This window comes from Cryptomeria japonica, chromosome 6 (genome assembly GCF_030272615.1).
Source record: "Cryptomeria japonica chromosome 6, Sugi_1.0, whole genome shotgun sequence".
NCBI classification, from domain to species: Eukaryota; Viridiplantae; Streptophyta; class Pinopsida; order Cupressales; family Cupressaceae; genus Cryptomeria; species Cryptomeria japonica.
The window spans coordinates 298,615,481-298,633,680 of NC_081410.1; the positions used below are offsets into that span (position 1 = coordinate 298,615,481).

Here is an 18,200-nt window from a genome sequence, read left to right on the forward strand (position 1 = left end):
CTGTAAATCCAGGTGAAGACGAACCTCGCACTCATGCGGCATTGTACCTGAAATCTCCTGCAACCAAGAGTCATACATGCATACATATATAAACTTAATGAAAGCGTTAGCCCGATATTAATACCACGAGAAAGGAACACTGAACAACTTGCATACAACTAGCGTGAAAACCACATCAACAGCTGTGCATTAAATCAAACATCTGACTATAACATAATATGGAGATAAACTAACCAAGATTAAACTCAGATTAGAAATTGATTAGGGCAGGGGTACTACATGATTGGGTTTCAAAACTGGAAAGATATTTCTCTGTCAATCAGTTTTCAGATGAAGAGAAGATAACTTTCGCTCTCCTCAAAGCTGAAAATCATGTGAAAGATTCGTGGGAAGCAAAGTTAGCATCCAAGGCAGCAGAAAATGGCAGCACTTTTATTTTTGATCAAAAACCCACATGGGGAGAATTCATGGAGCACATAAAGGAAGAATATTTTCCTATTGATACATATGAACAGAAATATATGTAGTGGCAATTGCTTTGACAGAAGAAGGACCAAACTATTCGGGAATATACTAATATGTTTCATGCCTTAGCAGTAAAGCTTGGCATCAAAGATTGTGAGAAGCATCGAGTTTTGAAATATCAGAGTGGACTCCACAGGTACATCCAAACCAAAATGGAATTCCTAAACATAGAGACTTTACCTAGTGCATATAAATTTGCTACCAAAATTGAGGAGAAATTCAAACAGAAAGGAAGGAGGGATAACTTTGCAAACAACAGATGGAAGGGTGAAGGTGGCAAAACTACATGGAAACAAACCTCTAAGGAACCCTCTCCCAATTCACCAACAAAAAAGACATGGAGTATGAAGAAGACACAAGAGAACGGTATGTGGTGTGAATTCCATAAGAGTCCCTCTCACAATACAAAAGATTGCAGAACCATAAAAAGCTTAATGATGGAGACAGATGAAGACAAGGCATAATCTAAGGTGGCAGAAACTTGCACAAAAGGAAGTCATGAACAGGTCATTGAGGCTGATCCATATGCCACGGTAGCTACTACAAGGATATTGCCCTGGGAGGATGAGGAGAGATTGTTCCATTCACAGATGTGGGTCGGAGGAAAAGCCCTGCACTTTATCGTTGATAGCGGAAGTCAAAAGAACCTAATATCAACAGAGACTGTGAAGAGACTGAATCTGAAAACAACAACCCACCCACAACCCTATTCAATGGCATGGGTTAGTCAAGGGAGAGATATCCAGGTGCACCAGTGGTGTCGCCTTTCATACTCCATAGAACCTTTCAAAGATGAGGTAATTTGTGATGTGGCTCCCTTAGATGTTTGTGATGTTCTGTTGGGACAACCATATATATACCAGCGACATGGTGTTTATGAGTCCAGGCCTCGCAGCGTGATCATCAGATTAGGTGAGCAAAACTACCAAATACTAGAGGTAAGCCCTGCATACACTACCTCTTTGATTAGTGCCAAGCAATGTAAGAGGTTGGTTGCCAAAACGGGAACATTCATTTTATTGATGATTCATTCTGAAGAAGAAGAAAGGAAATCAGTTTATAATTCCCATACCATCACAAACACCACAACACTGTAGAAAAAATCAATGAATCAAATTTTGATGAAATATGAAAATTTGTTTAAGTTACCAACTGGGGTACCTACACACTGCCAAGTGAGACATACTATTGATTTGATACCAGGAACTCCATTACCTAACGAACCAGTCTATCGTAGGTCAGTATTAGAGAATAATGAGATTAAGAAGCAAATACAAGAATTGATTGAGAAGGGACATATTCGTCCAAGTGCATCACCCTGTGGCAGCCCCATTGTTCTAGCAAAGAAAAAGGATGGAACCTGGAGACTTTGTATTGACTATAGGGCCTTGAATAAAATTTCAATCAAAAATAGGTATCCACTTCCCCGGATAGATGACCTCTTGGACCAGCTTAGAGGGGCCCGATTCTTCACCAAAATTGATTTGAAATCAGGGTACCATCAAGTACCAATTGAATCAGCCGATGTGTGGAAGACAACTTTCAAATCTAAAGAGGGATTGTTTGAATGGCTAGTGATGCCTTTCGGTCTAACAAATGCTCCAACGACATTCATGAGAATGATGAATGATATACTTAGACCATTCACTGATTCCTTCGTGGTGGTATATCTTGATGACATACTCATCTTCAGCAAAACTTGGGAGGAACATTTGCAACATGTGGAAAAAATTCTCTCAACCTTACAAGATCATGGGCTTTATGCAAACAAAGAAAAGTGCTCCTTCGGTATGCAGAGTATTAGATACTTAGGATATGTTATTGACAGTGAAGGTGTCCATGTTGATCCGGAGAAGATACAAGTGATTAAGGACTGGCCGTCTCCTAGAAATCTCACAGAGTTACGAAGTTTCCTCGGGCTGACAAACTTTTATCGCAGATTTGTGTTGGGATTTTCCCATCTGTCTTGGCCTCTAAATCAGTCATCGAGGGGAGGGACACAAGCAAAGTTTAAATGGACAAGTGCTCAACAAGAAGCATTCGAGGGGCTAAAACGAAGGTTATGTTCTGCACCAGTTTTATCTCTTCCTGACCTGCAACAGTCATTTGAAATACAAACAGATGCATCAGAATATGCTCTAGGGGTAGTCCTCATGCAACATGGTCATCCAGTTGCATATCACAGTCAGACTTTTTCTGATACAGTGCGTCAATATGCTACTTACAACAAGGAACTGTATGCTATTGTTCAAGCTTGTAAGCAGTGGAAACATTACATTTTGGGTAAGGAGACTGTCATCCACACAGATCACAAACCCCTTCAATTTTTGCAAACACAAGGGAAGTTGCAGAATGATCGACATCAACGATGGTCAACATATCTTCAACAATTTCACCTCAATATTCGCCACAAGAAGGGAAGTACTAACAAAGTAGCAGACTGTTTGAGCAGGCCTCCAATTGCAGCCATAAGTATGGTTTTGAACTCATGTGGTCATCAAACTGAAGCCTGGGCTTGCTTGTATGAGAACGATGTTGAATTTGCAGATGTTTATAATCAATTAGTGAAGGGACATGAAGTGAATGACTTCTATTTGCAGGATGGAATGCTTTGTCACCTTGGCCAAATCTGTGTGCCCAATGTAGAACGCAAAAAGTTGATATGGGAAGCTCACTATAGTAAGGTTGCTAGTCACTTTGGTATAGGTAAGACTACTGCTATACTTCAGAAGTATTTCTATTGGCCAAAATTGCGAAATGATGTTATTTCATATATTCAAGCTTGTACCGCATGTGCTATTGCTAAGCCTGCCAATCGTAAACTTGGGCTGTACTCACCACTTCCTGTTCCTGAAAAACCTTGGCACTCAGTTTCTATGGACTATATGTCTGGTCTTCCTACCACCAAAAGAGGCCATGATTGTGTGTATGTTGTGGTAGATAGGTTCTCGAAAATGGCAGTAATAGTGGCATGTAAAAAAACAATTTTTGCAGAGGACACTGCAAAGCTATTCTTTGAATACATTTGGGTTCATTTTGGTCTGCCGAATACCATTATCTCGGATAGGGACAACAGGTTTCTTAGTAAGTTCTGGTTTACACTATGGGAAAAGATGGACACAAAATTAACAAAGTCTACTGCTTTCCACCCTCAAACAGATGGCCAAACAGAGGTAGTGAATCGGATGATCATACACATCCTACGAATGTACCACTCAAAACATCCCCGCACATGGGATGAAAGTCTTCCATATGTTCAACATAGCTACAACAGGGCAATTCACAGTTCAACTGGCCACAACCCATTTGAGGTTTGTCTTGGTTATCAGCCACTTGCACCCATGGACGTTGCCATACCACTTATTCAACTTGATCTGGTTCCACGTGTTGGTAAGGAGGAAGATAAGGCAGCCTAGTTCATCGATAGAATTCATCATCTACAACAACAAGTTCATGAAATTTTGGAACACACCAATAAGAAGTATAAGGATAGACATGATGAGCATCGTACTCCTCATAATTTTCAAGTCGGGGACAAGGTGTGGTTGCATATCCAGAAGGAACGATTGCAGGGTGCCAATAGGAAGCTTCGTCCTCTGCGTTATGGGCCATACACCATCATCAAGCAAGTTGGTGATAATGCTTTTGAGCTTAATTTACCTCCATTTCTGGGTCTTCATCCAATCTTCAATGTGGAACTCTTGAAGCCATATTTTCCTCCACTATTAGATGTTGCAGATGTGGCAGAAACAATCTCCACTACAGAATTGAATCCAAATGCAGCTACCCCATTCCAATGCGATTAGATTGTAGACACCATGGTGAAAACACTCAAACAGCAACAAATTTACTTGTACAAAGTGGTTCGAGTAGGGCAGATTGCTCAACAAGGAAAGTGGTTTACCAGAGAGCAGCTTCAAGAACGTTTTCCTCATCTCATTCAGAGTGTTGATGCAATGGGGCCCATTGCTTTCCAAGGGGGAAGTAATGATCTAGAAGAAAATCTGAAATAGTTGAAAAAATATTTTCATATTTTTTTAGTTTTTCTAGACATTAGTAAATGGCATTTTTGAAGGCCTTCAGGGCATTTTTAGCCCTTGAAAGTGGCGAAAGATTTCGCCTACAACTCTTGGAGACCTTTCCAACGAGTTAAATGGCTCATAATTTCGAGTCCCGAGCAGAAAGTTATGCCTAGTTAAAGTTAGGATAAAATTTCATATAGTTTTTTGAAATTTTCGTAGGTTTTAGATTTTATTATGTAACAAACAAATGTGACTGTTGGACTTCGATTCTCAAGGGGTTTTTATGACCCTTGGAATCTCATGAACTTCTATATGTTCGATTTTCGAGTGGAATAGATTACTTTTTGGCTTGCTTCAATTTTATGCTTTCTGGTTCTTGTAAACAAAATTTACAATACCACAGGTTCTCACTTAGGTGTTGTCATCCGAATCCATAATTCGGATCAACGACATAAAGGGGGTTAAAGAGATTTTTAAGTAATTTCATAAAGTGACTTTATTTTGGTGCCTGGGGAATTATAACGTTTGAAATAATTTAATAAAGTGTTTTATGGAGATAGGCACCAATATTGGGTGATATAAGGTAAAATCAATTCATAAAGTGACTTTATCTTAATTAAAATTGTATAAGGGGTCACTTGATTATTATTCCCAATTACAAGTAAATATGAATATTAAAAGAGGGAAAATTAAGGGTTTTCTAGAAGCTTCCTTGGAGAATTATAAAAGGGCTCATTTGGAGCTCATTTGACATATACTTGGTTTATTTTATTTCTCTTTGAGAGGCTTGAGAGCTTTGGCTTTCATTTACAGGAAATTTGAGGACATAAACCCTTGGAGTTTCTCGGCGGTTTGGAAAAAAATCCAAATCCATCTTTGGTGTGGATTCACCCAAAATTCACCATTGTCCTTTGTTATCAGATTGTTGGAGGTTTCAACTGGAAATCTCTTTGGAGGGTTTCATGATGGCAGATTTGCAGGTTATTTGGATATCTTGCAAGATTTGGCTTGGAAGATAAATGCTATAATTCTCTTGTTAGTTGGGCATAAGTGATTTTTGTTGACTTGGTGGTGAGCACCTCCTTGGGGACTCGTGACATGGCTTAACTGCCTCCTGTGGGTCGGGTTAAATCTGGCGTTTGTATTGGGCGTTGATAGTTCGAGCTTTTGGCACAATGGCAAATGATTCCAACAATTGGTATTAGAGCCTTGGGTCACGGGTTCGAGTCTCCCTTCAGTGGATGCTGAAGACTTAGTTGGTGCTGAGGGGGAGATTGTTGACTTGGTGGTCAGCACCTCCTTGAGGACTCATGACATGGCTTAATTGCCTCCTGTGGGTCAGGTTAAATCTGGTGTTTGTATTGGGCATTGATAGTTCGAGCTTTTGGCGCAACGGCAAAAGATTCCAACAATTTGTGCCCTAGGCGTTGGGGTTTCCAGCTTATTAATTTATATGCAATTTTATGTTTTCATGAATGGTGGACGTGGGTTTTGTTTGAAGCTGGGCACTTAGTCAAGCATTGGCATGTGACTGAAATCTCTAATTTCTGGGAGTTTATGACAGTATTAAAGAATTCTTGAGCAGCTATTCACTTCCAGCTGGAGCATATAGTAATCTACAATCTGATTTGTCATCTAATCTGGATGTGGGAAAGAGCCTGAGCAAGTATTTGAGTTGTTTACATTCCCTATTGTGGCATCTACAGGTCTGCTCTTTGCTGGGTATTATCTAAGTGCTGCAAAATCAATCTTATTTTGAAAAATATATGAAAGGTCAGAAAATAAATTATGCTCACTGTATTTCTGATTTGAGTACTATTCTGATTTTAGTTCAGTAATCTCTTAAGTTAAATGCATGGAAATGAAGATCTTGGCAATTCTTGCAATACCAATCTGCAGTAATAATGATCATACCTTGCAAACAAACATTTAAAACATCATTCCATACATGCAAGCAAACTGTTTGTCTAAATGTCTGAGTAAATGGGATATTTCAGTGAATCAAATGGGTAGAATTCTGGCATGTGTATGAGCATCAACATAGTGATAAATTGCAAGGCGAGATATCATAATAAAGAAAGTGTAGATGCTGACACAAAATATAGGGGAGTCTTAAGCAGTTATGGTGTGATAATGTGGCACTATCAAAAGTTGTACTCTCCTAACTATTAAGGAGTCCCGAGGCTCAAAAGTGCCTAATGGTGATGGTTCCGAGGAGAGTTTGACGGATGTGTGTGAGTCTATCTTGATAGGGGAGGTGTATGTTGAACTTGGCAAATCAGCAGCCTCTAGCATGTCATTCGAGCCACCCCACGAGGTTCATAACAAAAGTGATATAACTTCTCTTCCTCAAGCTATGGCAGTCTTTGGTCGAGAAGAGAATAATGATTTGCATTCTAGACTTGAAGGTACACATGGTGCAATCATGGGTTATGATAATGTGAATAATACAATCCATCATAAATCAGATTTTGTGCATTTTGGGATAGCTGATATAGAGCAATCTCAGAGGATGAATGAAGGATGGTTGGCAAGAGCCAAGCAAGCCAAGTTGATAGCTCATCAGGCCAAGCTTCAACTTCAGCACATTCATGATACTCATCACCATATTGGTAAGGAGGAACAAGAGTTATCTAATTCTGATTTTGCAGCTGATATTGGTTATTTTTTACATGGGGGTGATGGAATTGATAATGAGACTCATAGTGGACCAGCCACTAATGAGTTATCTTTGATTGGCATAGAAGGTGTTCCCAATGCACCTTTGATTTTGTCACCTCTTTCATATGATAAGGCAGCGTTGTACTTATTGATTGGTGACTCAGTTTTCTTAGATTTGACAGTCGGCTATGAAGATCAGCATGTAAGGGACTTCATTTATTACATGGCTCAACAAAACATTTACTTAGCAACCTTTAATGAAGGCACATTAATTTGTGGAAATATAGTTAAAGTTACAACAACTATTTGGAGGTCTTGGAAAAGTATTCAACACACTTTACTTGTTGGAAATTGGCTCATTGATGGATTCATATCAGCATTGATGGTTATTAGTACTTGTGGCTTCAATTGGAGTGAAGTTCTTAGCTGGTTAGATGATGTTTAGGTTCACAGCAGCAATATAATGAGTATTGACATGATGGATGGATATGACAGTGCAAAGATTTTGGATCCTGGTATTGACATGTGTGGTGTATTTCTTCAGTGGATCCATGATGAGTTGTTTCACTTTGGGTATACAAATGTTTATATCAGAGTAGCGCAGCGGTTGGGTGAAGCAACGTTTATCAGATTGATATGGGATCCAGTGAATTGGTTTTCAGCGTGCAGGTGCAGATTGCTTGAGGGCAAGCAATCTTCGGGAAGAGAAGATTGTAATGTCCCCTTTTCTAGGTGACATGAGATGAGCAGGGGTTGACCTACCATTCGAGTTCCCGTAGGTCAATGACATGGTTAGGGGACTCATTCTGAGGGTCATGGAGCTTTGCAGGGGCTCTATGAGCCATTTTGGACCTTCGGACGACAGTTCCTACATTTTAGGGAGGTCTCCTATTTTTTAGGGAGAACTGGCAGTTGACTGAATGACCACCTGAGGGACCAAGGAGTAGAGCAGGATCCTTTTGAGCAGTTACAGGTGTTTGGAGAGAGGTTCCTACTTTTTAGGGCGATTCCCTACTTTTTAGGAGGTTGTGGCAGTTTCCATATTTGAGGTTCCATGGGACCATACCATGGTTTCAGTTTCAGGAAGATTGGGTGTGTTTCCTAGTTTCTAGGAGCATCCCTAGATTTTAGGGATGGGACTGCCAGTTGGCCCATCTTGTCCGGCATCAGTCACAGACAGGTGACAAAGTTAGATTCATGTTTGGTTGGTTATTTTGAGCTATTATTGGATCTATGGAAATATTTTAATATATTTAAATATTTCCTAAGTTAGCGATTAAATAAATTAAAATAAGGCTATGTATATAGCCATTTCGGAGTAATAAGGGGTTTTTGGCTTCATCTGTTTTGATATGCCTATGTGTTATAACTCGTTGGAAAGGTCTTGAACTTTGCTACATGATTCTCACCTCCCGGAGTCTTTTTGGATGCTTGAAGCTATTTATTCGCAATAAAGTGATATTTTTCTATAGTTTGACGCCATAATTGGGAAAGTGTCACTTTAATTATAAAGCGCAAGCTTTATTATTCTTTAGGGTTCGACTTGCAAAGGGAAAGGAGTTATAAGGAGATGAAAACCTAATTGATAGCATCTTTGATCATTTTGAAACTTGCGAATTTGGGATCTTTCAGATTACACATGAAACTATACGCCAGCGGTGACTAAAGAAGCAATGCTAAATTAATTCTCACTTGGCTCAAAGCAATGATTGTATTGAGACCTTTGCTTATTACACAAGGCAGACAACATTGAGTAAGATTATCAAAGACTAATATTTAATACAATATAGTGGCTAGGTACAAAGTATCATAAGTAAGACCTTAGCATCTAATAATACAGATAATACTCAGTGATATCTCCATTACCGATGAGAAAATGACAAAAGAATAATCACTATAGATTAGTGATATAATGGAAAGGAATTGATTAACTATTATCAGACATCTATGGGTTAAGTAATAACAAAGAAGATGATAGATAAGCATCATTAATCGATTAAGAGAAATATCGTAACTATCAATTACAATTCCCATGGATATTGTTAGTTAATTCAAGGAGGCAATTAATCATCAAAATTAACATAGATCAATAAACCAGGGATTCATATCAAGTAGCAGCGATTGTGATTAAGTAGTTATCAGTGATTACAAGGGACATGAAGAGATGCGATTAGTATTAAAAAGGGAGGCGATGATGGATAGGTAGGAGTCGTTCTTTTTGCAAAGTGACTTAACATTTCAATTACAAAATATAAGAAGGCATTCATTATCACTTCCATGGGGAGAGATCGACAGGAACGTCTTCTAAAGGATAATAGCCAGACCAACAGGATAAGCAATGATCTTAATCATTCAGAACTATGTTTTTGCAGTGTTCAAGGAATCGTATTACAACCAAGGAGAATGGTATTGATCCACCCTTGGCAACATAAGAACGCACGTACATGGAGACATCAATCGAGATGCGATAAAACTTCAGACTCTTCTAAATCGAACTATGGTAATATTTTTGGGTTTCCTGTATCAGTACTGCAATTTCTATCTGATGCGAACTATTGGAGATCTATACAAAGTCAAATGAATCATTAATATTAAAGAGATATAACAATTATGGACTAAGGAGTAATCTATATAAATCATGAAATAATACGTTCAAGGGGATAGACCTTGGCATAATAATCATCAGAAAGATAAGCCGACAAGCCTTAAAGAACAGTGAGTTCATAATTGGCAGCATGATTAACAAATGACAGCAATTAATAGTAAATTGAAGTTCAGTGACTAGTTGCAAAGGGACATGTCTCATTGAAAGAGAGTTGCCTATATGCATAAGAATGTGACTCTTCAATAAATATGAAGGTATAGAAGGAGAAGTAGACGGACATTTTGGGGATGGGGATTAGCTATTTAATTTTCAGATTTGGATCTATCTAGTAAAGCAGAAGTCTACAATATAAAAGCACATATCACAAGTATATAAATCAAAGGAAGTCACCGAGATAAGTTCCATCTTCCAAAATTATTCTTAGCATTATGAGTTAAATATTATAGTTAAACGTCTTTAGAATCAATGAAATTATATTTATAAATGTATTATAATTCTCATTTTAAGTTATAATTGTTGTTTCAGGACTAAATTAAGGTAAATCCCAAATGGGGACATTACATGGTTCCTTACAATATCACTGTTAAAAAAATATATTCTTAACATCTAGGAGTAACTAGGAAATTTGAAAGTATTCCGTTTTTTATGTTATAAAGTATTTATTCTTTCTCCACAATACCTATGGTGTATGTTCATTTTGTTTCCTAAACAGTTTGTTTGCTTTAAAAGTATATTTTGTGTGGTTGTCAGTGCTGTCATAAAACATTTATCTAATCTTACAGATTAGCTTCAACCTGATGCTTCAATGTAATTAGTTGATTCTATATGTCTTCTTTATTGCAGATGTGGATTCGCACAAAGCCAGGATGCATATGAAACTGCAGTAGATTGTCTATTTGATACACTAGATACTTTAGAAGCACACTTGGCTTCCTCAAGATATTTGTGTGGGGAATTCTTAACACTTGCAGATGTTCGGTTATTTACTACCATGTTTCGCTTTGATCCTGTTTATCACATTCTCTTTAAGTGCAGCAAGAAAAAGCTGTCTGAGTATCCCAATCTCTATGGTTACATGTTGGATATCTATCAGGTTAATCTTTGGCTATCCTTGACTTATAATTTTTCTTTTTGCAAGAATGATTGGGCATATATAGGAATATTGTATTAATTTTGTAATTGAGAGCTGTACACATGGTTTAGGAATTAAATTTGATTGTTCTAGGTTCACCCTTCAACAATTTTTTTTCTCTCCTCGCACCTTATCCTCTGCAGAATAATGATCAGCAAATAGGTATTTGTTAAAAATACCACTTTAAGCGAAAATTGGCATGTCTCCGTTTCAGAATTAAATCCATTCGGAGAACGTACATCCTATTTTTTCATTTCCCGTAGGCTAAGGGATAAATTGAGGGAACTTATTATTTCATTAGTCATATGGATATCCCGTATATGTTTACCAATAATAATATTTTAGGTTTGGCTAAGTCAATTTATTTAGAAAAAAAGGAACTTAAATCGTATTATTTTATTTCAAAAAGTGTTCTTAAACACTTTGGAGGGAAAAGAGAAATTGCAATTGAGGGCCCAAAATAATTTATAAAAGGATGGCAATTGGTCAAATCCAATCAACCATTGTCATTCTTTTCAATTCCTTTTTCAAAGATTGAGCACTTAAGGATGAAACACATTGGTGTAAGAGATATGAAGGGCCAAAAACCTCTTGGTTTCTATTGTTGAATGGGAGGATGAAAACCTGCTTTTCCATGTGAAGTGATTCCATCTAGGGATCACATTTGTGCTGATTCTTGAGATTTATTTGAAGATTTCAGTTTGTAAAGGATTGGACCGATCAGTATTTGCAAGAAAATCAAGTAATATTCTATTATTGGCAACTGTGAAAGAATTTGAGGGCATTATTGCTGCTGCATAACCCTTTGATCAGCTATGATTGGGTTTGTTGAGCATCTGTACAACATATCTCAGCTGCCACATGGCATATTCCACAGTCGTACATCATATTCCAGCCACTTCATATCATTAATTGCAGTCTTATAGTTGAAGAGGGTATCATACAGCCATCAATTTGTCATTTCTACATCTTAATTGCCACCTTTAGGTCTGATTTTCAGTTTGTACTATTGTACGACACACTTGTGAGTGGCATTTTGCAAAAATAAATCAAATAAAATTATCTGAGATACTGAATAATATTTGTTAAGAGTTTATTACTGCTGTTACACAAGTATATCCAATGTTTATATCAACGGTCCTATTTATATTAGCATTTATTATTCAGATCTTCTTCCCTAATAATTAATTAATTATGTTTGACTTATGATGGTTTCCATATTTATATCAACATTATTAATTGTCAGATCTGTTGCAATATCCATAATGTATTAATGTTCCAGGGTTCCCCTTATTTATTTCTGCTATTAATTATTGCTAATCAATATTTATTGGAGTTGGCATTTGCCGTTCTATATTCCATACTCGTCTCATCATTGCATTCACAAAAAGGAAAATTGCATATTTTATAAAAATTCCAACAAGGCTCAATACAAAAATCATATAATGAGCATAATTTTGGATAGCCTGGTTTGTTTGCTCACTCAAACTTTGTTTCAAACCTTTCGATTTGTATTGTTTTATTCAATTTAAGACCATATTTGTATTTTATGTTAGATGATCAAAATAATAATAATTAATTTTAATCATCAGGTTTAGGTTTTTCAAATTTTGGTTGTCTTGTTATATGAATTATTCTGCTAGTTGGGTAACAGTGAAAATGGAGTAAGCAAAGAAAAGAGTAGAGAAGTAAATAGAATAGGGAGCAGAGTAGGTGGAAGTTGTGGCAAAGTTAGCAGAAGAGAAGGTGCAGGCAATGAAAGATTTAGAGTGGGAAGCAGCAAACGATCAAAGAGCAGAGTTTGAGTGAATAATAATAGAGAAGGGGAAAGTAGCTAAGATAAGGCAAGCAGTACTAGATATCAACAATGGAGAAAGAAGGCTTAAGGATGAATTGTTTGAGGAAAATTTTAGATGTGGAGAAGGGGCATCACCTCAAATGGGTAGTATAGGGGGTCTCTTGATAGTTTTGATGGTTTGCAGGTGGGTAAGAGAGATTTAAAATAAGAAAAGGTGTTAGAATTTGGGGAAGTGACCCTTAATAAGATTACACAAGATATCCCAAATACTGAAATTTTGAATTATGAGTTGGTTAGGGCGAGGGAAGATTTTTCACAGAGAGCCCAAATCTGCAAATTCATTGGGGTTTGGTTGGCAAAGGAATATCTCAAGAAATAGATTGGGTAGAACTGGAAAGATTGTCTTAGGCCAGATGTTAGGTATCTAATCAAAGGTTTTTTCAATTATCCTTTCAGTCAAAAGACAATAAAGAATAAATATTTCTTTGAGGTCGTTGGTTCATGAAAAACTTTGGCTTATACATGAGATCAATGCTACCTTTGTTTAAACCCCTAGTGAAGTTGATTACTTCGGTCCCATTGTGGATTAGATTGTACAAATTCCCTTGGATTTTGGGAGAGAAGAATTTTGAAGAAATTTGTTGTTGTTATTGGATGCCCAATTGGTATTCCATGGGCCACCCAAAATAAGAAATTTTCATCCTATGCAAGAATTTGTGTTAATGTGAATCTTGCTAATCCAGTTTTGCATGTAGTGAGACTATGTTCTTCAAGGGTGTGGAAACAAGAAATGGATTATTAATGTCTTGCCTTTAGGTGTTAAAAGTGTAGGAAGATAGGACATAAGGATGGTGGTTGTGTGTTTGTAAGGAAGGAAAGTTCTCCATTTCTGCTCCTACCTTTGAAGATGTTGTAGGAATGGAGACCAAAAGTTACTTTCCTAGATCGATAAAAGACATTAAAATGGAGGAATCAAGAGAAATTCTCTGTTGAAAAATGCATATTGAGGAGGTTGCAGAATCTGCAGGTGTAAGCAAAGATAGGATTGATCACCCTCTAAAGGTGTATCGTGAAGATGGATTGGTTTTAATTACTTGTGAAGGTAGGAAAAATAATTGGACAAAAGAAGGATAAGTATATTTGATTTAGGAAGCAATAAGAAAGGGTTGAAAGAGTGGCAAAGAATTCCTTGGGATTGGAAGACATTGTGAAAATTTAGCCAATTCCTCCCCAATTCCTTGGAAGTGATGAAAATTAGGAAATTGGGTTTGAAGGTACACTTGAGGAGTATGTCAAAATCATTGATAGGGCTATTTCCTCCAGAAAAAAATAGTTTTTATTAGAAAGAATTAGGCTTGATGAAGCAACTTGGGTGCACAAAGGCCCTATTTTGGTTTCATAAAAAATAGAAATAAGATCAAAATAGAAAACTATTGCTTTAAGAGAGGCACATAGAATTGCAACTAAGGTTGTTACTTCTGCATTGAAAACTGAGTTTGATACAAGGATGCAACAAATAATTTCCTGTGTTGGCCCAACTCAAGAAGTATGGCACGGTTGAGAGTTACATTGCTGATTTCCAAAAACTTCTTGTTATGGTCCCCGATGTCATAGAAAGAAGGTTATGTTGCTCACAAAAGGGCTGATAGAGACACTAAGGGGCTTCTTCAAAGCCTTTGAGCCTACATCTCTGCAAGAGGCAATCAAGATGGCTCCAGCTCTTGAATCTACTCTTCCTATGAACAAGTCTCAAAAGAAGAGCTTCCCATCCAAAGAGCCATTCCAAAAAACTTACAATCAGCCAAAGATTTCACCCAAGTTAGAAGATGAGGCCAAAAGTGAATTGAGAAGGAAGAAATTATGCTTCAGGACTTTTGGGTTTTTGGTCATAGGTGCCTTGGGAAAGGCCAAGTTCACTACTTGGAGGTGGTTTTTGACAACGAAACAGAACTAGAAACTTAGAGGAAAAGCTGATATTAAAGAAAATGTACCAAAATAGCTCAATGAAGAGAAGATGGTTGTAGGTACACTTGCCCAACTTTCAAGTACCCGAAAGTATGATCCTTTTAGGATCCATGTAATGTTGTGTGACCAAAGAATCATTGTGCTGATGATTATTGAGCCACCCATAACTTTATAGATGGAGTTGTTGCTAGGAGGCTCAAAACAAAGGAATTTGAAGGATTCAACATGAGGGTTATTGATGGCTTTACTCTTCATTGCACTAGAATAAATTTTAAGGTGAGCCTCTTACTTGGGAATTATGTAGTAAGGGATGAATTTTATGTGGTGAGAGTAGGGGACATTGATGCTATTAAATGGATTCACTCATTGGGTGAGATTACTCAAAAGTTTCAGACCATGGAACTTAAGTTCCATTTTGATGGTAATAAGGTTGTATTGAGGGGCATGTCTAATGGCACTCCTCATGTTGTTACAACCAAAAGAATGGTGAGATTATTCCGTCATGTCCAAGTACAGTGGGCAACCCAATGCTTGATTATGCTTACTCATTCTCCAGAAAATGAAAAGATTATCATGCAGATGTTTAGACTTTTTTGGATAGGAACAACAAAGTTTTTAGTGGAATACCTCCAAGAAAACCACCAGATAGAGGGATAGACCATGCAATTGAGTTGGAAGGAGCAAATCTTGTCATTACCACTCCTTATTGCCATTAGAAGACATATGGAAGAGATAGAAAAAGCTGTTAAGGAGCTCCTTGAGATAAGATACATTTGTCCTAGCAAAAATTCTTTTGCATCTTCTATTGTTCTAGTGAAGAAGGATAGAACTATGCGTGTGTGCATAGATTATCATGTTCTAAACAAGAAACCGTCTAAGAATTGGTATCTAATTTTGAGGATTGAAATCATTGATAAATTGCATATGCAGTTTATTTTTCAAAAATAGACTTAAGATCTGGGTATCACCAAATCAGAGCTAGAGAAGACATCTAGAAAATTGCATTCTGATGTAACTTTGGACATTATGAGTTCCTAGTCATGCCTTTCTCTTGACTAACGCACCTACAATATTCCAATCTTGCATGATCCAAGTCTTCAATCAGCAGCTGAAAAAATTTGTTTTAGTATTCTTTGTTGACATTTTGATAAACAATAAGACTTGTGAAAAGCACGAGGCATCTGGATGAAGTATTTGATAATTCTTGAAGCCCAATCCTTGTATGCAAAGGGATATACATGTTAACTGTGATCAGCTCTAAGGGTGTGATAATTGATCAAAAGAAGATTCAGGCGATCTTGGACCGGCCACCGCCAAAGGCTCTCATTCATTTGATAGGTTTCTTTGATTTATGTAGCTTCAGTAGAAGGTTTGTGAAGGGACTTCCACAGTTGGCTGCCCCATTCACTAATTTGACCAAAAAGGGGACATTTGCATGGTCTACATCAATGCAGAAAACTTATGACCGATTCAAGAAAGTCATGAGCTCTTGTCTTGTGTTGGCTATACCGGACTTCACAAAGCCTTTGGAGCTCGGGTGTGATGCTTTAAGAGAAGGAATTAGTGCTATATTGATGCGAAATAAGCATCCAATTGCCTTCAAGAGTAGGAAGTTGAGGGGAGTGGAGAGGATCTACTCCATCTATGGCAAGAAAATGTTAGTCATCATGCATGCTTTGTCTAAGTTTAGAATCTAGATAGTTCCTGGTTGGAAATAAATTTGTTGTTGAAATTGATCATAATAGTTTAGAGTATTTTCTTAGCCAAAAAGATCTTAATAAATTGCAACAAAAGTGGGTAAGTTGCAAGCTTACGATTTTGACATAGATAATGTCAAGGATAAGAAGAATTTAGTGGCTGATGCATTATCAAGAAGGCCACGTTTGATCACTATGATAGAAATTAAAATAAATTGGAAGGAACAAATTCTTGTGGAAAATGCTAAGAATCAATTTGCTACTAGTATTTTGGAGGGTACCTTGCAAGATGATTTCTTTGTGGAAAGCATTGGATGAAGTACTTAGTAAATCATGGACCGAGCACTTACAACATTTGGATGAAGTACTTAGCATTCTGGAGTCTGAGTCATTGTTTGCAAAGGAATCGAAGTGTGAATTTGGCATGAGAGAGTTGCTCTATCTCGGTCACATCATCAGTGCAGAGGAAGTGAAGGTTGATCCTGAAAAGATCAAGGCTATCATTGATTGGCCTCCACCTGAGAACATAACGCATCAGAAGGGGTTCTTAGGGTTATGCGGCTTCTATAGGAGGTTTGTGAAGGGATATTCTCAGATGGCTGCCCCCCTCACAGATCTTACTAAGAAGGGAGCTTTTGCATGGTCAGATAAAGCACAAGAAGTCTTTGACAAGTTCAAAGAACTTATGAGTACATGTCCTGTTTTGGCTCTACCTGATTTTTCGAAGCCCTTTGAGCTTCAATGTGATGCATCAGGAGAAGGGGTTGGAGTTGTATTGATGCAAGGCAAGCATCCAATTGTGTTTGAAAGCAGAAAACTGAGAGGAACTAAGAGATCATATTCTATCTATGATACGGAGATGCTTGCGATTATGCACGCTTTGGCCAAGTTCAGGTAGTTTTTGGTGGGAAGCAAGTTTGTAGTGAAGATAGACCACAATAGACTCAAGCATTTCATGCATCGAAAGGACCTGAATGAGAGACAACAAAAATGGGTGAGTAAGCTACAAGCTTACGACTTTGACATTGAGAATGTCAAAGGCAAAAACAATGTTGTGGCAGATGCTCTTTCATGAAGACCCCATTTGAGCTCATTGTACGAGCTTATTACAGACTGGAAGGACTTGTTGCTTGCTGTTTATGCCAAAAATCAGTTTGGAACCAGCATTATTGATGGTACTTTTCATGATGAAAAGTACAATTTGGTGGATGGGTTGATTATGTATAAGGGTAGAGTCATTTTGCTCGAATCCAAGTTGAAGGAGAAGGTTTTGCAAACCTTTCATGACATTCCCCTTGCTAGTCATCAAGGTTTCTTCAAGACCTATAGGCAGATCCGAGAGAGATTCTCTTGGAAAGGGTTGAAAAATGATGTTTTGAGATACATCAAGGAGTGCCATACTTGTCAGATAAACAAGGATGAACATATTGTACCTGCTGGATTGTTGCAACCACTATCTATTGCCAATCAAAAATGGGAAAGTATCTCTATGGACTTCATCACCGGGTTGCCTAGAGTGAATGGCAAGGACTGCATTTATGTGGTGGTAGACAGATTAACAAAGTTTGCTCATTTCTATGCCATTACCAGTTCATTCACAACAGCTCAGGTTGCGGATGTGTTCTTTCACGAGGTGTTTAGGTTGCATGGGCTGCCTAAAAACATTGTAAGTGATAGGGACATCAAGTTCCTAAGCACTTTTTGGCAGGAAATATTCAAATTGTGTGGCACTGTGCTTACTCCAAGCATGAGTTATCATCCACAAACGGATGGGCAGACGAAGATAGTGAACAAG

General features: G+C 37.6%; 1 protein-coding gene across 3 annotated transcripts in view; it reads left to right on the plus strand.

Annotated features, from left to right (window-relative positions):
• The window catches only part of LOC131031589 (uncharacterized), a 134,479-nt gene that overhangs the window by 89,968 nt on the left and 26,311 nt on the right, over nucleotides 1-18,200 (plus strand). For all 3 annotated transcript variants that reach the window (XM_057962740.2, XM_057962739.2, XM_059207346.1), the window contains one exon: nucleotides 10,657-10,906. In XM_057962740.2, the coding sequence (XP_057818723.1) occupies nucleotides 10,657-10,906 (250 nt within the window). The remainder of the gene's footprint in view (nucleotides 1-10,656; nucleotides 10,907-18,200) is intronic.